This window comes from Panulirus ornatus, chromosome 4, assembly GCF_036320965.1.
Source record: "Panulirus ornatus isolate Po-2019 chromosome 4, ASM3632096v1, whole genome shotgun sequence".
Taxonomy (NCBI): Eukaryota; Metazoa; Arthropoda; class Malacostraca; order Decapoda; family Palinuridae; genus Panulirus; species Panulirus ornatus.
The window spans coordinates 87384968-87406511 of NC_092227.1; the positions used below are offsets into that span (position 1 = coordinate 87384968).

The window sequence follows — 21544 nt, forward strand, 5'->3', positions numbered from 1 at the left end:
GGAAGCTTTACAGTGACGGATGGATTCAGGTGTGGGTGGTGGTGGGTCGGAGAATGAGTGGGTGGTGATGGGTCGGAGAGTGAGGGGGTTGGGTGGGTGGTGTTGGGTCGGAGAGTGAGTGGGTTGGGTGGGTGGTGTTGGGTCGGAGAGTGAGTGGGTTGGGTGGGTGGTGGTGGGTCGGAGAGTGAGTGGGTTGGGTGGGTGGTGGTGGGTCGGAGAGTGAGTGGGTTGGGTGGGTGGTGGTGGGTTGGTGTTGGATGCCTGGATGATAAGAGGAGGAGGTGGGTGGGTGGGTGGGTGGGTGGGGGAGTGGGTTTACGACCGTAATATCCTACAGCGGGAGACGACCATCATGCAGATGGTGGCTCCCCCCCCCCCCACCCCCACCCCCCGGCGCGTCATGCATACTCCTCCATCCCCCCCCCCCCCCCCCCCCCCCCCCCCCCCCCCCCCCCCCGCTGGCTGGTGATGTTGGTGGAGATGGTGTTGGAGATGGTCGTGTTAGTGTTGGTGGTGGAGGTGGTGCAGATCGGTTCTCTGGTTGCTGGAGTTGTTGGCGATAATTCTCGTGGTATCTCCTCCATTGGTGCTTGTTGGTGTTGTTGTTGTTGGTGTTGGTGTTGTTGTTGTTGGTGATGGTGGTGGTGGCAGTAGTGTTGGTGGCTGGCTTGCTCTCTGTTGTAGTTGTTGTTGTTGTTGGCAAGCGTGGAATCTGCCACTCACTGGTTGGGGTATTTTTGTTGTCTTTGTTGACAAATACATTTTCCTTATCGGCTGCTTTGTTCTGTGTTGTTGTTGTTGTTGTTGTTGTTGTATTTGTGTTGGTTGTGCTATTTTCTGATACTGAAGGTCGAGGTTCCGGTTGTAGTCTGGTTAAGAAACAATACAACGTTGAGTTATTATACAACTATACTGTATTGTACTGTAATGTACTGTACTGTAACGTACTGTACTATCCTGTACTGTACTGTACTGTAATGTACTGTACTGTAATGTACTGTACTATCCTGTACTGTACTGTACTGTAATGTACTGTACTGTAATGTACTGTACTATCCTGTACTGTACTGTACTGTAATGTACTGTACTGTAATGTACTGTACTATCCTGTACTGTACTGTACTGTAATGTACTGTACTGTAATGTACTGTACTATCCTGTACTGTACTGTACTGTAATGTACTGTACTGTAATGTACTGTACTGTACTGTACTGAACTGTACTGTAATGTACTGTACTGTACGGGGAGGGAGTTCTACACTCGTGGGGCCTCACTCCTGAGCAGTGAGTCTGCCGTCATACCATATTATCAAGTGTGTGTTGTCGTCCATATATAGTCTCATAACACAGTGTATTCCATTCGACCATCAGTCTTGTGCTCTGAATTATTTCTTTACATCTTTTTTTGTAACAAGATTGTCAATTCCATGTTATGTCCTCTGGTTGGTCTATACTTTCATCTCTCCAAGAACTGTTCAGTGTTCTATGTTCACTTCATCAGTTTGTTTTTGAAATCTTAAAGATTGTGATCAGGTCATCCCTCTCTCTTCTCTCTTCGAAAGTGGGCAAATTTAAAACCTCCAGCCTCTCCCTGTAATTCAGCTTTCTTAATTCTGGCACTATCTTTGTTGCCCTCCTCTGGACCTTCTCTATTAGTTCTTTGTGCTTCTTTAGATATGATGACCAAACTGGAGAAGTGTGTGTGTGTGTGTGTGTGTGTGTGTGTGTGTGTGTGTGTGTGCGCGCGCGCGCGTGTGTGTGTGTGTGTGTGTGTGTGTGTGTGTGTGTGTGTGTGTGTGTGTGTTAGGCTGGCTAATGAGGGAGGAACGTACTGGGAATGAGGGGAGTGAGACATAACCCACTTGGCTGTGATGACCTTATTCATCGCCCCTCACTACACTCTCTCCCAGCTGAGAAATACACTCTCACTCTCCCAGCAGATGAGGTTATGCTGAGAGATACACTACCTGGCGTTAGTGGAGGGGGGTGGGGGTTGCATTCTTGATGGGTTTAGCTGATTGGATGGATGAGAGAGAGAGAGACGAGTCCACGTCATTAACGTGTTCCGTTCTCGTCCTTGTGGTAGGTGATATGATGTGTGGCAAGAGTCTGTTACGTCCATCTGTCGTTGTCTTGTGAGTTGATGCTCTCTCTCTCTCTCTCTCTCTCTCTCTCTCTCTCTCTCTCTCTCTCTCTCTCTCTCTCTCTCTCTCTCTCTCTCGGGCAGGCGCTGGTCCCGGGCGTTTCTCGCACGCGTGACGCAACGCGCGCTAAAACCCTTCTCGTGACGCCGTCCGTAACGCTGGCAGGCCGTCACGGGGTTCAGCGAGCTCGCACGTCACTTGCCCCCGGCGGTGTGGTAACTGATGGACTCATAATTCCGGCGTTCTCACGCTCGCGTGCGCGTTCACTGTGGCGGTGCGTTCAATGAAGCTCGCGGTGTCTTCTTCCTGCTCGGGGAGGGGGGGGGGGGGCGGTCCAAACTTAAGATCGTGAACTGTAACTTTACGGTTCATTCTGGCGTGGATCCCTGAGCACGACGGTACGACCCTTGAGCACGACGGGACGACCCATGAACACGATGGTACGACCCTTTAGCTCGACGCTACGACCCTTGAGCACGACGGTACGACCCTTGAGCACGACGGTACGACCCTTGAGCACGACGGGACGACCCTTGAGCACAACCACTCAGCCTCTTGAGTCTACTATCCTGACCTTTGATCTGGCTGTTAAGGGTCAGGTCACTGGGCGTCATCTTGCCATACTTCGCACCGTCGTGCTTAAGGGTCGTACCGTCGTGCCCGAGGGCCGCCTCTTCATGGTCAAGGACCGTATTGTCGTGCTCGGAAGGTCGTACCGTCCTGTTCATGGGTCGTACCGTCGTGTTCAAGGGTCTTGCCGTCGTGGTCGAGGGTCGTACCGTCGTGTTCAAGGGTCGTACCGTCGTGTTCAAGGGTGGTACCGTCGTGGTCGAGGGTAGTCGTGTCAAGGATCTTGCCGTCGTGTTCAAGGGCCGTACCGTCGTGGTCGAGGGTCGTACCGTCGTGTTCAAGGATGGTACCATCGTGGTCGAGGGTGGTACCGTCGTGGTCGAGGGTGGTACCGTCGTGTTCAAGGGTCGTACTGTCGTGGTCAAGGGTCGTACCGTCGTATTCAAGGGTCGTACCGTCGTGGTCGAGGGTCGTACCGTCGTGTCATGGTGTGTGTGTGTGTCCCCCAGCATCACCAACGCACATCTTGCAGCAGTGTTGTCAACCCTCGTCCTGTGTTGGTGTCGTACTTTCCCTCACTCTTCCTTCACACTTTTTACGCAATTCTTTACCTCCCTTTTACGCATTATTTTCTTGGTCCCACTCTTTTGGTATTTGTAATTAATGCGTCTGCGTAATGAATGATGATGATTAGGGCGATACATGAGGCCGGAAGTCCTGGTATATGTTAGGTTCATTGGTAAATTAGTCGCTAATTATGCTCGTAATGTCTCACTTCGTTAGTGTAAGGTCTTGTTCCGCGGTTAATTACCATATGATCTGAACCACCGCTATGCACATTAATTAGGGCCTATGACTAATTATACCATTCTTTGTTAAGTGTATATAACCAGGTGGAGCATTGAGAAATAGGGTGATTTAACCTCTTATGTCCCTTTTCCAGGTATAGAAAATGATTTGAAATCACATATTGGTTGACACACATACACACACACACGAAGCTGGACTCTAGTGAATGGTGGTCAACAGGTGTAGTAACACGTTCTGATGTGACTGTATGGGAATGTGATCCCGTCCTCACGCACGCGCGCGCCCCCCCTCCACGTGCCCACACCACTACAACGAACGGTATCTACTCTACGAACTGGCCCATACGAGTGATCGACACTCGCATCACGAACCTCGTCTGGTGATTGGGTCCTCCGCGTCACAACCCCGCCGCCTGTGCCCTGAAAGTGAGCTCACAGTGCCTGATAGTGAGGACGAAAGTGACCAAGGCGTTGTGTGCGTGTGTGTGTGTGTGCGCGCGTGGGAACTTCACCTGCTCACTTTTAGATGCTCCTAGTTTGGCGGCCTCGTAGATCACCCTAGTCTCGTGCGAGCCCTTTAGATCATCCATCCCCGCACGTCGGAGGCTTTATACAAACATCGAACAACTTGAGAGGTGTGTGTGGCATAGTTTGAAGTGAGGAAACATATCGTCGCCTGAAGCCCGCCAGTTGAGTGGGTCTCCTCCTCCCACCCCAGGAGGATCTGGAAGAGGTACAAGAGGCAGGAAAGAACCGCCATTATCAACTTTGGCCGCAAACTTTCCCCCCAAACTCGGTGAAAATAACGAGAGGTGTTTTACCCGCCAGGCGACCCCCTGGTCCTGCCCACCGTCGGGACCTCCTTTCTTCGTCTGGCGTCCACATTCATCACTGTGGCTCTGTCATAAAGTTGCTGGTGTATGTGTGTGTGTGTGTGTGGAAGACACACTTGTGGGCACCGTCCGGGGCAGGAGGTTGCTGGCTGCCCACCCGCTGTTACATGAAATACGAGAGTGACAGAAGTGATCCCAAGTGTGAATTGAGAGGCCATTGGCTACTGGGCCCATGTAACTTTGGAGTGGTGGGTAGACAGTGGTCTACTTCTACTCTCTCACCACAGGTGGCTCACATCTACAACTGTTGTTCACGTCTCAAAGATTATATTTTCATCACCAAAAAGATGCAAACAACCGGGTAGAGGTTGTTGTTGTGGTGAGTGTTGTATGCGACTGGTGCAGCAGTGGCCAGTTTTGGGGTAGGCGGTGATAGATGACCTGAGAAGGTGTAGCCAGAATCTCAGCAATATTTCCCTGGTGGTGAAGTACCGTGTGGCCAGCATGAGTCAGGGCGAGTCCTGCGCGGGCGTGGGCGTCGTGGGCTCGGCCGTTGGCGTGGTGGCCGGACACAAGAAGCTGCGGCGCAAGAGGAAGGAGCTAGATGCCCTGGTCCCCGAGGACAAGGTCCGTCGCAAGTCCTCCTCGGCCTCCCACCACGACCTCCTCCACTCGGACTCCGAAGATCCCGAGGCGGACTTCGCGGGCGTGGCGGTGGTGGGAAAGAGGCTGTTAGGGGGCGGGCGGCAGGGGGCGGGCTTCTGGGCGTGTTTGCCGGGCGTGTGTACGCTCCTCCTCCTCCTGACCACCCTGGTGGGTGTGGCCGCGGCCCTCAGGCTCCTCATGCTGACCCGACGTGACCTCGACTCTCTACACTCCAGGATAAACACAGGTAACTCTTCTTCACTTCTCGTTCCAGGTGACCTACTGGTACCTCCTCCTGCGGTAGTGTGTTCAGCCCCCGCTTGTAGTCTTCTCTTTCCAGGAACCTCCTGTAGCTCCCTCCCAGGTACTTCTCGTGGCTGCCTCATTTTAAGTATCTCTTGTAGTTGTTCCGTTCCAGGTACCTTTTGCGGCTTCCTCTTTCCAGTTATATCTCGTAGTTGCCTCTTTTTAGCTGCCTCTTACCTCATGTAGTTCCTCATTCGATGTACCTCTTGTTACTGCTTCTTTCCAGTTACTTTTAGTCGCTGCCTCTTTCCAGTTATATCTTGTAGCTGCTTCCTTCCAGTTACCCTTATAGCTGCTTTGTTCCACCTGCATCTTGAGGCTTCATTATTTCCAGGTGTGCTTCTGTGGGTAACCTTGTCCTAGGTATCTCTTGTCAGGTGAGTCAGATGTGCAGGACCTGGAGGGTTCACGTCCTGCATCCAGGCACTTGGACCTCTTGGTACTTGAGTGTATATACTCATTGTTTACATTCAGTAATCCAGGTAGGTGTGTATACCTTATGGTCACGAGTTCCACGCACTGCACAAGTAGAACAGGCCGTGGGTCCACCAGCGAGACGGCAGTGTTCCAGGCAGTCCTCAATTGTCATCCAGGGTGAGTTCTCCTTTAGGCTCCCTGGGTATCCCTTGTGCCGCCTGGAAGCCTAGTGTAAAAGCCAGGTAGGAGCGTTCCAGGTTGCAGTTCTTCCCGCTGTGATCCAGTCTGATCAAGAGATATATTAATGTCTAGTTTTTGTCTTCATCAGTGGCTGTAGTGCAGAGGTTGAGTCGTGTGTGTGTGTGTGTGTGTGTGTGTGTGTGTGTGTGTGTGTGTGTCATAGCACATGTGAGGTTCACACGTGGTTGGTCAAGGTAGGTTAGATTGTGCAGGTGTCTGCTTGTTTGTACGTAATATTTTTTTTCCTATCGTGTGAAGATCTGTGTTTGTCCAGTGAGTGATATACACAGGCACGGCTGAGCACCAACACCTGAACCAATCTTTCTCAATCGATCTTCCTCGTCATCCCCCTCCGTCAGTTTATCTTCCTCCTCCCTTCCATCACGTTAACCCTCTCCCACCGTGGCCATAACTCCCTCAAGTAAGGTTGAGGAACAAAGGCTTGAAGGATCTTCATGTTCTTGTCCACGGTGTCTTCGAGCATGGTTGAAGCAAGTCGTGATACAAGACTTATATAATAATGCTTTCTAATAATGCTCCTAGGGATTGCTCCCGTTGCCTTCACCTCCCAGATTGGGACAGTTACATCATACCTTGTCGTTCGTAAATACTTGATTACTTCTGATATTTACCGAGAATGTATTCTCAATATTCTGCACCAGTACGCGTCTTCATCATCACTATTATATTTCATGGTTGACAAGGTCGTCACTCACCACCACACGGTCAAGACCAGTGTTGTATTCTCGTAGTACTCACTACCACTGGAATATTCCCACGATACTCACGTCCGCGGTGATATTCCCACAGTACTCACCACCACTATTGAAATGCCACGGTACTCACTACCGAATTTATATTCCCCGCAGTACTCACCACCACTATTATATTCCCACAGTACTCACCACCACTATTATATTCCCACAGTACTCACCACCACTATTATATTCCCACAGTACTCACCACCACTATTATATTCCCACAGTACTCACCACCACTATTATATTCCCACAGTACTCACCACCACTATTATATTCCCACAGTACTCACCACCACTATTATATTCCCACAGTACTCACCACCACTATTATATTCCCACAGTACTCACCACCACTATTATATGCCAACAGTACTCACCACCACTATTATATGCCAACAGTACTCACCACCACTATTATATTCCAACAGTACTCACCACCACTATTATATTCCCTCAGTACTCACCACCACTATTATATTCCCACAGTACTCACCACCACTATTATATTACCTCAGTACTCACCACCACTATTATATTCCCACAGTACTCACCACCACTATTATATTCCAACAGTACTCACCACCACTATTATATTCCAACAGTACTCACCACCACTATTATATTCCCTCAGTACTCACCACCACTATTATATTCCCATAGTACTCACCACCACTATTATATTCCCTCAGTACTCACCACCACTATTATATTCCCTCAGTACTCACCACTACTATTATATTCCCTCAGTACTCACCACCACTATTATATTCCCACAGTACTCACCACCACTATTATATTCCCACAGTACTCACCACCACTATTATATTCCCACAGTACTCACCACCACTATTATATTCCCACAGTACTCACCACCACTATTATATTCCCTCAGTACTCACCACCACTATTACATTCCCACAGTACTCACCACCACTATTATATTCCCACAGTACTCACCACCACTATTATATTCCCACAGTACTCACCACCACTATTATATTCCCACAGTACTCACCACAACTATTATATTCCCAGCAGTACTCACCACAACTATTATATTCCCACAGTACTCACCACCACTATTATATTCCCACAGTACTCACCACCACTATTATATTCCCACAGTACTCACCACCACTATTATATTCCCACAGTACTCACCACCACTATTATATTCCCACAGTACTCACCACCACTATTATATTCCCACAGTACTCACCACCACTATTATATTCCCACAGTACTCACCACCACTATTATATTCCTACAGTACTCACCACCCCTTTTGTATTCCCCTCAGTACTCACCACCACTATTATATTCCCTCAGTACTCACCACCACTATTATATTCCAACAGTACTCACCACCATTATTATATTCCCACAGTACTCACCAGCACTATTATATTCCCACAGTACTCACCACCACTATTATATTCCCACAGTACTCACCAGCACTATTATATTCCCCTCAGTACTCACCACCACTATTATATTCCCACAGTACTCACCACCACTATTATATTCCCCTCAGTACTCACCACCACTATTATATTCCCACAGTACTCACTACCACTTTTATATTCCCCTCAGTACTCACCACCACTTATATTCCCACAGTACTCACCACCACTATTATATTCCCCGCAGTACTCACCACCATTATTATATTCCCACAGTACTCACCAGCAATATTATATTCCCATTATTACTCACCACCACTATTATATTCCTACAGTACTCACCACCCCTATTATATTCCCACAGTACTCACCACCACTATTATATTCCCACAGTACTCACCACCACTATTATATTCCCACAGTACTCACCACCACTATTATATTCCCTCAGTACTCACCACCACTATTATATTCCCACAGTACTCAACACCACTATTATATTCCAACAGTACTCACCACCACTATTATATTCCTACAGTACTCACCACCCCTATTATATTCCCACAGTACTCACCACCACTATTATATTCCCACAGTACTCACCACCACTATTATATTCCCACAGTACTCACCACCACTATTATATTCCCTCAGTACTCACCACCACTATTATATTCCCACAGTACTCACCACCACTATTATATTCCCACAGTACTCACCACCACTATTATATTCCCACAGTACTCACCACCACTATTATATTCCTACAGTACTCACCACCCCTATTATATTCCCACAGTACTCACCACCACTATTATATTCCCACAGTACTCACCACCACTATTATATTCCCTCAGTACTCACCACCACTATTATATTCCCACAGTACTCACCACCACTATTATATTCCCACAGTACTCACCACCACTATTATATTCCCACAGTACTCACCACCACTATTATATTCCCACAGTACTCACCACCACTATTATATTCCCACAGTACTCACCACCACTATTATATTCCCACAGTACTCACCACCACTATTATATTCCCACAGTACTCACCACCACTATTATATTCCCACAGTACTCACCACCACTATTATATTCGCATGATGATCCTGCCCAGTGTATTTCCGGAGTCACTTTGGCAGTCCAGAAATAACTGGATTTTCATTTTTCGTTTTTTTTTTCCGTAATATATTAACGTCCAGGATTAGACCAATGGCTTCTACATTTAGTGATCGGGATTTTCTGTTGGGATTTTTACGTCAGTTAATTTGAAAGTGTTGGATTTATCCAGGGGGATTTTTTTGTGTTGATTTATATACCGGATTGCTTATTTAGGAAGAGGGGATGTGGGTTGGTGTATGTTCCAGTTTATAAGGTTTATAGACCAGGGTTTGTTTTATATCGTTTTATTGGGTTTATAGATGGAGTCTATAGGTAGGGGGTGTATGCATTGGTTTATGTGATGGATTGTTGACCTGTCCGTGATGGAGGTTTATTCATTGGTTTATGCCGGATATGGAGTTTTAGTTGATGGAGGGACTGTAATTGGGGTTTATATTTTGGTTTATATGTTGGATGGTTTTTTAGTCGAAGGCTGAGATGCTGGCTCCATTGTTTCATTCCGTAGGTTCATTTCCTGTTTCATAATGAAGGTTCCTTCCGCTGTTTCATTCCAGAGGTTCAGTCTCCATTTTTTTCTTTTCGAAGATTCATCTCATTGTTTCATTTCGGAGGTTCCCTCTCCATTTATTCTGAAGATTCATTCCACCGTTTCATTCCGAAGTTTAATTGCCCTCTTTTATCCAAAGGCTTCATTCTAGTTTTATCGCGTTGGTTTGCTCGACGATTTGACTTCGATATTTCGTTTTCTTTTAGCCTTGCGAGTCTTCATTCCATCGTTTCATTTCGAAGGTTCATTCCTTTGTAATATTCCGCTGGTTCTTTCCACTGTTTTATGCCGAAGGTTTAATCCCCCTTTTTTTTTTTCCTTTTCATTTGAGTGTGTCTGCTTCTGTTTTGTTTTGAATATTCATCGTGTCATTTCGGAGTTGCATTCCTCTTTCACACCGAGAGTTCATTCCACTGTTTGATATCGAAGGTTCATGATACAGGAGGTTCTTGTCTCGTTCCGATGGTTCACTCCTGTTCCATTCAGAAAGTTTTTTTTTTTTATTGCTGTTCCTCGCTGTTTCATTTCCTTTTCCATCTCTTTTATTTGATTCTCTGTCCAAAATTTGGATCTGTTCCATCTTTCATCCTGTCATTTCATTCACCTCTTTTATTCAGTTTTCCTTCCCAGTACATTCATTTGCTTCATTCGCCCGTTTCACTGTTCCATTCCACTGGTTCGACCGATTGTTTCGTTGCTTGTGTTTCATTCAAAGTTTTGATTCACCCAGTCGTTCCATACCAGTATTTCGCATTTTGTTCCATTTCACTGGTTCGTCCAGTTGTTTATTCCATTAATTCGTCCAGTTATGCCAGCCCTGTTGTTCCATTCCGTTGATCCGCCTAATTGTTTCGTCATCTTGTTCCATTCCGCCAACCCGTTCAGTTGTTTCATCTCTCCAGTCCAGTCCTCCTGATTGCCATCGTTGCTCCAGCCCCTTTGTTCCATTCCACTGATTCGTCCAGTTGTTTCAATCCCATGGGTCGTCCAGCTGTTCCATCCCTTCGCTCTGTCTCTCTGACGTTTTGCATTATCCCTTCCCCGTCTTTCCGTTCCATTGGTCCATGTTAGTGGTCCATATCACTGACTCGTCTCATTCCATTATTCCATTCCAAATGTCCATCACAGTGTTCCACGTCACTGTTCTGTTCCCCTGTTCACTGTTCCATCAACGCTTACGTATTGCCTCCGTCCCATTTCACCGTTCCTCTCCTCTGCTCCATGCCCATTTTCCGTCCCACTGCCCTATCCCAATTTTGCTCCCCTTCCATCCCACGCCACATATGATTCTCAAAGTTTGCCAATCAGGTTCGTTGAACGTCTACTGTGGTGCGCTGCGTTGAACGTCAACTAAGGTTAGATTCGCTAGGCATTAGTTTGGGCTAGGATCGTTGAACAGTAACTTAGGGCAGGTTCGTTGAAGATCAATTTGGGTGAGGTTCGTTGAATATCGTCTTAGACGAAGTTCATTGAACGTGAACTTAAGCTTTGTTGAGCATTAGCCTAGGCTAAGTTCGTTGAATATCAATGTAGGCGAGGTTTATTGAACGTCAACTTACGCGAGCTTCGTTAAACGTGAACTTCGGCTAGACTCATTGAGCATTAGCTTAGGCTAGTTCGTTAAACATCATCTGAAGCAAAGTACATTGAACGTGAACTTAAGCTTCGTTGAGTCCTAGCCTAGCCAACGTAGGCGAGGTTCGTTGAACGTCATCATAGGTGTTCATTGAACATCAACTTAGGCTAGGTTAGTTGAACATAAGTTTAGCTTATTTCGTTGAACGTCAACTTTAGGGGGGTTTGTTGAGCGTCAGCTTAGGTGAGGTTCATCGCGTCTGAACGCACGCGAGACTCGTTAAGCGTCATAAGGGTCAGGTCAGAGGTCAGGCCATCATCTGCAAGGGTCGTATTGTCGTGCTCAAGGGTCGTACAGCCGTGCTTAAGGGCTGTGCCGTCGTGCTAAGGGGGGTCAAGCCTGCTCGTAGTCCGTACCGTCGTGCTCAGGGGTCGTACCGTCGTGCTCAGGGGTCGTACCACCGTGCTCAGGGGGTCGTACCGCCGTGCTCAGTGGTCGCACCGTCGTGTTCAGGGTTCGCACCGCCGTGCTCAGGGGTCGTACCGTCGTGCTCAGGGGTCGCACCGTCGTGTTCAGGGTTCGCACCGCCGTGCTCAGGGGTCGTACCGTCGTGCTCAGGGGTCGTACCGTCGTGTTTAGGGGTCGTACCGCCTTGCTCAGTGGTCGCACCGTCGTGTTCAGGGTTCGCACCGCCGTGCTCAGGGGCCGTACCGTCGTGCTCAGGGGTCGTACCGTCGTGCTCAGGGGTCGTACCACCGTGCTCAGGGGTCGTACCTTCGTGCTCAGGGGTCGTACCGTCGTGCTCAGGGGCCGTACCGTCGTGCTCAGGGGTCGTACCGTCGTGTTCAGGGGTCGTACCGCCGTGCTCAGTGGTCGCACCGTCGTGTTCAGGGTTCGCACCGCCGTGCTCAGGGGTCGTACCGTCGTGCTCAGGGGTCGTACCGTCGTGTTTAGGGGTCGTACCGCCTTGCTCAGTGGTCGCACCGTCGTGTTCAGGGTTCGCACCGCCGTGCTCAGGGGTCGTACCGTCGTGCTCAGGGGTCGTACAGTCGTGTTCAGGGGGTCGTACCGCCGTGCTCAGTGGTCGCACCGTCGTGTTCAGTGGTTGCACCGTCGTGTTCAGGGTTCGCACCGCCGTGCTCAGGGGTCGTACCGTCGTGCTCAGGGGTCGTACAGTCGTGTTCAGGGGGTCGTACCGCCGTGCTCAGTGGTCGCACCGTCGTGTTCAGTGGTTGCACCGTCGTGTTCAGGGTTCGCACCGCCGTGCTCAGTGGTCGCACCGTCGTGTTCAGGGTTCGCACCGCCGTGCTCAGGGGTCGTACCGTCGTGCTCAGGGGTCGTACCGTCGTTTTTAGTGGTCGCACCGTCGTGTTCAGGGGTCGTACCGTCGTGCTAGGAAGTCGTACCGTCGTGCATCACGGGGACGTGTTCACGTGATTTAATTCAAGATCCAATTAAGGCTAGGGGTCATTAGGGCCACAAGTGGTAATTAAAGGTGAGTCTTCAAGTGGCACTTGAGCAGGATATAGAAGGGGGATGGGGTTGTGTATGGGGGGGTGGGGTTGTTTATGGGGGGTGGGGTTGTGTATGGGGGGGTGGGGTTGTGTATGGGGGGGTGGGGTTGTGTATGGGGGGGTGGGGTTGTGTATGGGGGGGTGGGGTTGTTTATGGGGGATGGGGTTGTGTATGGGGGGGTGGGGTTGTTTATGGGGGGTGGGGTTGTGTATGGGGGGGTGGGGTTGTGTATGGGGGGGTGGGGTTGTGTATGGGGGGGTGGGGTTGTGTATGGGGGGGTGGGGTTGTTTATGGGGGATGGGGTTGTGTATGGGGGGGTGGGGTTGTGTATGGGGGGGTGGGGTTGTGTATGGGGGGGTGGGGTTGTTTATGGGGGATGGGGTTGTGTATGGGGGATGGGGTTGTGTATGGGGGGGTGGGGTTGTGTATGGGGGATGGGGTTGTGTATGGGGGGGTGGGGTTGTTTATGGGGGATGGGGTTGTGTATGGGGGGGTGGGGTTGTGTATGGGGGGGTGGGGTTGTGTATGGGGGGGTGGGGTTGTTTATGGGGGATGGGGTTGTGTATGGGGGGGTGGGGTTGTTTATGGGGGATGGGGTTGTGTATGGCGATGGTGTGACACCATTCGCTCCCACCGTAGGCCTCCCCCCTACCACCATACACACCCCAGAGAGAGAGAGAGAGAGAGAGAGAGAGAGAGAGAGAGAGAGAGAGAGAGAGAATAATTTCCCCTGAGGGTTCTAATCCCTTCCGGTGGTCAGGGAGAACTCTCTTTTGAACTCCACTGTTCCTGATGACAAGCTTACCCTTGTAGTATACACACCCTGGCGCTCACACATCCTGGCGTTCACACACTCTGGCGTTCCCACACCCTGACGTTCACACATTCTGACGTTCACACACCCTGGCGCTCACACATCCTGGCTTTCACACATCCTAGTGTTCACACACCCTGGCGCTCACACATCCTGGCTTTCACACATCCTAGCGTTCACACACCCTGGTGCTCACACATCCTGGCTTTCACACACCCTGGCGTTCACGCATCCTGGCGTTCACACACCCTCGCGTACACACACCCTGCGCTCACACATCCTGGAGTTCACACACCCTAGCGTTCATACATCCTGGCTTTCACACATTCTAGCGTTTACACAACCTGGCGCTCACACATCCTCGCTTTCACACACCCCGTTCACACACCCTGGCGTGCACACACCCTGGCGTTCACACATCCTGGCGTTTACACACCCTAGCGTTCATACATCCTGGAGTTCACACAACTTGGCGCTCACACATCCTAGCTTTCACACATCCTGGCGTTCACACATCCTGGCGTTCTTACACCCTGGCGTTCACACATCTTGGCGTTTACACCTTGGCGTTCACACATCCTGGCGTTCACACACCCTGGCGTTCATATAACCTAGTGTTCACACATCATAGCGTTTACACCTTGGCGTTCACACATCCTGGCGTTCACACACCCTGGCGTTCATATAACCTAGTGTTCACACATCCTGGCCTGTCACTACATATAGGGCCACCTTATCCATCACCACCACCACCACCACCACTACCACCATCACCACCACCACCAACATCACCACCACTACCACCATCCTACCACCATCACCACCACCACCACCACATCTGGCCCTTCCCTTTAACCTAGAGCCACCCACCAGCAACATCAAACTATCTCTCCTCCCCTTTAATAGCTGCCAATCCCGCCAGTACCACCTCCCTCCTGCCCCACCACGACCCACCACCCACCATGACTCCTGCCCCACCACGACCCCACATCCACCATGACTCCTGCCCCACCACGACCCCACACCCACCATGACCCCTGCCCCACCACGACCCCACATCCACCATGACCCCTGCCCCACCACGACCCCACACCCACCACGACCCCACACCCACCATGACTCCTGCCCCACCACGACCCCACACCCACCATGACCCCTGCCCCACCACGACCCCACACCCACCACGACCCCACACCCACCATGACTCCTGCCCCACCACGACCCCACACCCACCATGACTCCTGCCCCACCACGACCCCCCACCCACCACGACCCCACACCCACCATGACTCCTGCCCCACCACGACCCACCACCCACCATGACCCATGCCCCACCACGACCCCACACCCACCATGACTCCTGCCCCACCACGACCCCCCACCCACCATGACCCCTGCCCCACCACGACCCCACACCCACCATGACCCCTGCCCCACCACGACCCCACACCCACCATGACTCCTGCCCCACCACGACCCCACACCCACCATGACCCCACACCCACCATGACTCCTGCCCCACCACGACCCACCACCCACCATGACCCTTGCCCCACCACGACCCCACACCCACCATGACTCCTGCCCCACCACGACCCCACACCCACCATGACCCCTGCCCCACCACGACCCCACACCCACCATGACCCCTGCCCCACCACGACCCCACACCCACCATGACCCCTGCCCCACCACGACCCCACACCCACCATGACCCCTGCCCCACCACGACCCCACACCCACCATGACTCCTGCCCCACCACGACCCCACACCCACCACGACCCCACACCCACCATGACTCCTGTCCCACCACGACCCACCACCCACCATGACCCTTGCCCCACCACGACCCCACACCCACCATGACTCCTGCCCCACCACGACCCCACACCCACCATGACTCCTGCCCCACCACGACCCCACACCCACCATGACCCCACCTCTCCTGCTTTCTTCTTTAGAAGTTGAGTGTCTGTAAGCACGCCAGTACGACCCTGGGGCCTGACCTCTGGCCTCGGTCTTACTCTCTGGTCAAAGGTCAGGTTATCGCACCCACGGGTCGTATCGTCGTGCTCAGAGATCATACCTCTGTGGTTAATGGTCGTACCGTCTTGCTCAATAGTGTCGCTGTCGTGCTAATGGGTCGTTCTGATATGCGCAATGGTCATACCGTCGTGCTCAGAGGTCGTTCTGTCATTCCGTCGTTCTCGGGGGTCGTACCGACGTGCGCAGTGGCGCCTGTTCACAGTGTCGCACCGACTCGCTCTCAGTGGTCGTACTGGCGTGCTCAGGGGGGTCGTGCCGACGTGCCCAGTGGTCGGTGCATCGTCTTGCTCTTATGGGGTCGTACCGACGTGCCCACTGGTCGTACCGTCGTGGCCAAGAGGCTTGATTCTGCCGGCCATAATTTCCAGTTCGGCGGAGTTTGTCAAGACAATCATGTTGATCGCCGCCATAACTCTCTCTCTCTCTCTCTCTCTCTCTCTCTCTCTCTCTCTCTCTCTCTCTCTCTCTCTCTCTCTCTCTCTCTCTCTCTCTCTCTCTCTCCCAAGACCGGATCCCTCCCTAAGTCTTCAGAAATTACAAAGAGCTTTAAAGGTTTTCGGAGAGAAGAAGGCACATAAAATTTATCCCACGCGAGTCAATCGAAGATATAAGTGTTTCTTTTGACTTTGTCTAATTGGACTGGCTCTAATTAAGCTCAAGGGTTTATTGATTCTCTTCAGAAGGAGGAGGAGGGAGGGAGGGAGACCGCGCGTGGGGTCCTGATTTTGGCGGGAAATTAAAAGGACTCTGTGATGGCGTCTCTTCAGAATATTCAAAACATTTTGCCAGTAAATTTCCCCCTCGTTGGTACGTGTCTCCTCACATCTCCCACCCACCGGCCAGAACTGTAGACGTCGTCGTCACCTTATACACAGTGGTGGGAAGTGTCCGGGTGCGCCGCTCTTTCCTTTGTGAGTTTAAATCTCGCGTGTTATTTCGCGTTACCGGCTCTGGCGAACGTCTTCCGGACGAGTAAGTCTGTGGCAGAACATTTTTCCAGCGAGTACGTTTTTGTGGCGAACGTTTCTTTTTCTTTTTTTTTTTACCTGGCGAATATTTAATGGACAATTTTTTTTTTTCATATTTGTTATGTGTATTTATCTGTTTATTATACACTTATCACTCTGTAGTTTTCTTTTTATTTCATTACGTAATATTGTAATTATTTTGTTTATTATAGATTTATTATAGATTCTGATGAAGATTTCTTTCAGGTAGTTATTCATTGTTCTCAGAATTTTCACTTACAATACTTATAGGTGATAGTAGCATTATTTCAAGCACTTTCCTTCTCTAAGATGTTGGTAATTTGATTATATATATATATATATATATATATATATATATATATATATATATATATATATATATTCCTATGCGTCCACGGGGAAAATGAAACACGATAAGTTCCCAAGTGCATTTTCGTGTAATAATCACATCATCAGAGGAGACACAGGAGAGAAATATAACAGTCAGTTGATATACATCGAAGAGACGAAGCTAGGACGCCATTTTGTAAACATGTGATTGTCTTGGACAATCAGGATACACGTGGTGAAGGCTGGGTGATGGGTGCCAGGATACACGTGGTGAAGGCTGGGTGATGGGTGCCAGGATGCACGTGGTGAAGGCTGAGTGATGGGTGCCAGGATACACGTGGTGAAGGCTGGGTGATGGGTGCCAGGATGCACGTGGTGAAGGCTGAGTGATGGGTGCCAGGATACACGTGGTGAAGGCTGGGTGATGGGTGCCAGGATGCACGTGGTGAAGGCTGAGTGATGGGTGCCAGGATACACGTGGTGAAGGCCGAGTGATGGGTGCCAGGATGCACGTGGTGAAGGCTGGGTGATGGGTGCCAGGATACACGTGGTGAAGGCCGAGTGATGGGTGCCAGGATACACGTGGTGAAGGCTGAGTGATGGGTGCCAGGATACACGTGGTGAAGGCTGGGTGATGGGTGCCAGGATACACGTGGTGAAGGCTGAGTGATGGGTGCCAGGATACACGTGGTGAAGGCTGGGTGATGGGTGCCAGGATACACGTGGTGAAGGCTGGGTGATGGGTGCCAGGATACACGTGGTGAAGGCCGAGTGATGGGTGCCAGGATACACGTGGTGAAGGCTGAGTGATGGGTGCCAGGATACACGTGGTGAAGGCTGAGTGATGGGTGCCAGGATACACGTGGTGAAGGCCGAGTGATGGGTGCCAGGATACACGTGGTGAAGGCTGAGTGATGGGTGCCAGGATACACGTGGTGAAGGCTGAGTGATGGGTGCCAGGATACACGTGGTGAAGGCTGAGTGATGGGTGCCAGGATACACGTGGTGAAGGCTGGGTGATGGGTGCCAGGATACACGTGGTGAAGGCCGAGTGATGGGTGCCAGGATACACGTGGTGAAGGTTGAGTGATGGGTGCCAGGATACACGTGGTGAAGGCTGAGTGATGGGTGCCAGGATACACGTGGTGAAGGCTGAGTGATGGGTGCCAGGATACACGTGGTGAAGGCTGGGTGATGGGTGCCAGGATACACGTGGTGAAGGCTGGGTGATGGGGTTTGATGCTGCACCAACTGATCTGGTCTCTTGTACAGATTTTTTTACTTGTGTAAAGGATTAAACTGTTCTTTGGTAGTAGGGACTAATTGTTATGTTATGGGGACTAATTGTTATGTTATGAGGACTAATTGTTATGTTATGGGGACTAATTATTATGTTATGGGGACTAATTGTTATGTTATGAGGACTAATTGTTATGTAATGAGGACTAATTGTTCTGTTACAGGGATTAATTGTGTTATATGGACTAATTGTTATGTTATAGGGACTAATGTTGATATAGGGACTAATTGTTATGTTATGGGGAATAATTGTTCTGTTATAGGGACAAATTATTATGTTATATGGACTAATTGTTCTGTTATAGGGACTAATTATTATGTTATATGGACTAATTGTTCTGTTATAGGGACTAACTGTTATGTTATGGGGACTAACTGTTTGTTAAAGGGACTGACTGTTCTCGTATAGGGACTTAACTATTTAGTTATATAGGGACTTAACTATTTAGTTATGGAGTCTAACTTCTGTTATGGGGCCTAATTAATCCGTTATAGGGATTAATTATTCAGTTGTAGTCACTAACTTCTAGTTTAGGGAATAACTGCTCCATTATAGGAACTAATTATTCCGTTGCAGTGACTAACTGTTGTTATGGAGGGTAATTGTTCTGCTGTGGTTACTACTTGTTCTGTTACATGACCGACAGTTCTCCTGTTGGTGCCAACAGTTCTGTTGGGGGTACTAACTGTTCTTCTCTGTTCCAGGTGAGTGTTGGGATGAACAACAGGTAGGACGTGAGTTAGGACACAGGTGAGTACTGTTGAGTCAGGACTCAGGTGAGTACTGTTGAGTCAGGACTCAGGTGAGTACTGTTGAGTCAGGACTCAGGTGAGTACTGTTGAGTCAGGACTCAGGTGAGTACTATTGAGGGTAAGAGATCGTGGGGGAAGGATGAAGAGTTGGAGAACAGTGTGAGTAGTGTTGGAGACTCGTGTGAGTAGTGTTGGAGAATAGGGTGAATAGTGTTGGAGAACCGGGTGAGTAGTGTTGGAGAACAGGGTGAGTAGTGTTGGAGAATAGGGTGAGTAGTGTTGGAGATTAGGGTGAATAGTGTTGGAGACTCGTGTGAGTAGTGTTGGAGAACAGGGTGAGTAGTGTTGGAGAATAGGGTGAGTAGTGTTAGAGAACAGGGTGACTAGTGTTGGAGATGATGGATAGATGAGTAGTGTTGGTGAGGAAGGGGGGGTGATGGAGATGGTAGTGGTGGTGGAGAGGCTTGGTGTTTTCCGGTCGTGTGAAAGTGTTCCCCCAACCAGGTCACGTCTCTCGTGTTAATTAATCTACCACCCAGCTCATTTATAGCTGGCAGTGCGTGCGTGCGTGAGTGCACCCGCGCAGCTCCCTGCGTGCGCGCGCATCCGTGCAGCGCGTCTTCCTCAAGCCTCCAGGGTAAAATTAGCGTCTAAGAAGCGCGAGACAAAAGGCCACTGTCAGCCGGACGACCAGTCTCATTCTTCTCGTTTTCTATGACTTGCTGGTGTTGTCTGCCCAACCTGAGGAGACCTTTTGTTTACATTGTACACACACACACACACACACACACACACACACACACACACACACACACACACACACACACACACACATTACACACACACACACACACACACACACACACACACACACACACACACACACACACACACACACACACATACATTTACACACACACACACACACACACACACACACACACACACACACACACACACACACATACATTTACACACACACACACACACACACACACACACACACACATACATTTACACACACACACACACACACACATACACACACACACACACACACACACACATACATACACACACACACACACACACACACACACACACACACACACACACACACACACACACACACATACATACATACATACATACATACATACATACATACATACACACATACATACACACACATACATTTACACACACACACACACACACACACACACTCACTATATATATATATATATATATATATGGATTTGTATGTAGCATTTATGGATCTGGAGAAGGCATATGATAGAGTTGATAGAGATGCTCTGTGGAAGGTATTAAGAATATATGGTGTGGGAGGAAAGTTGTTAGAAGCAGTGAAAAGTTTTTATCGAGGATGTAAGGCATGTGTACGTGTAGGAAGAGAGGAAAGTGATTGGTTCTCAGTGAATGTAGGTTTGCGGCAGGGGTGTGTGATGTCTCCATGGTTGTTTAATTTGTTTATGGATGGGGTTGTTAGGGAGGTAAATGCAAGAGTTTTGGAAAGAGGGGCAAGTATGAAGTCTGTTGGGGATGAGAGAGCTTGGGAAGTGAGTCAGTTGTTGTTCGCTGATGATACAGCGCTGGTGGCGGATTCATGTGAGAAACTGCAGAAGCTGGTGACGGAGTTTGGTAAAGTGTGTGGAAGAAGAAAGTTAAGAGTAAATGTCAATAAGAGCAAGGTTATTAGGTACAGTAGGGTTGAGGGTCAAGTCAATTGGGAGGTGAGTTTGAATGGTGAGAGGCTGGAGGAAGTGAAGTGTTTTAGATATCTGGGAGTGGATCTGTCAGCGGATGGAACCATGGAAGCGGAAGTGGATCATAGGGTGGGGGAGGGGGCGAAAATTTTGGGAGCCTTGAAAAATGTGTGGAAGTCGAGAACATTATCCCGGAAAGCAAAAATGGGTATGTTTGAAGGAATAGTAGTTCCAACAATGTTGTATGGTTGCGAGGCGTGGGCTATGGATAGAGTTGTGCGTAGGAGGATGGATGTGCTGGAAATGAGATGTTTGAGGACAATGTGTGGTGTGAGGTGGTTTGATCGAGTAAGTAACGTAAGGGTAAGAGAGATGTGTGGAAATAAAAAGAGCGTGGTTGAGAGAGCAGAAGAGGGTGTTTTGAAGTGGTTTGGGCACATGGAGAGAATGAGTGAGGAAAGATTGACCAAGAGGATATATGTGTCGGAGGTGGAGGGAACGAGGAGAAGAGGGAGACCAAATTGGAGGTGGAAAGATGGAGTGAAAAGGATTTTGTGTGATCGGGGCCTGAACATGCAGGAGGGTGAAAGGAGGGCAAGGAATAGAGTGAATTGGAGCGATGTGGTATACAGGGGTTGACGTGCTGTCAGTGGATTGAATCAAGGCATGTGAAGCGTCTGGGGT

The 21544-nt window shown here is 49.7% G+C and overlaps 1 protein-coding gene across 2 annotated transcripts in view; it reads left to right on the forward strand.

Moving 5' to 3' along the window:
- The window catches only part of LOC139746169 (uncharacterized), a 339213-nt gene that overhangs the window by 175682 nt on the left and 141987 nt on the right, over positions 1 to 21544 (forward strand). Inside the window, exon 2 of one of the 2 annotated variants that reach the window (XM_071657044.1) lies at positions 3658 to 5248. The exons of the other annotated variant lie outside the window; for it this stretch is intronic. Coding sequence (XP_071513145.1) covers positions 4861 to 5248 — 388 coding nt within the window. The 5' untranslated portion in view covers positions 3658 to 4860. The remainder of the gene's footprint in view (positions 1 to 3657; positions 5249 to 21544) is intronic. 2 annotated transcript variants of the gene reach the window in all.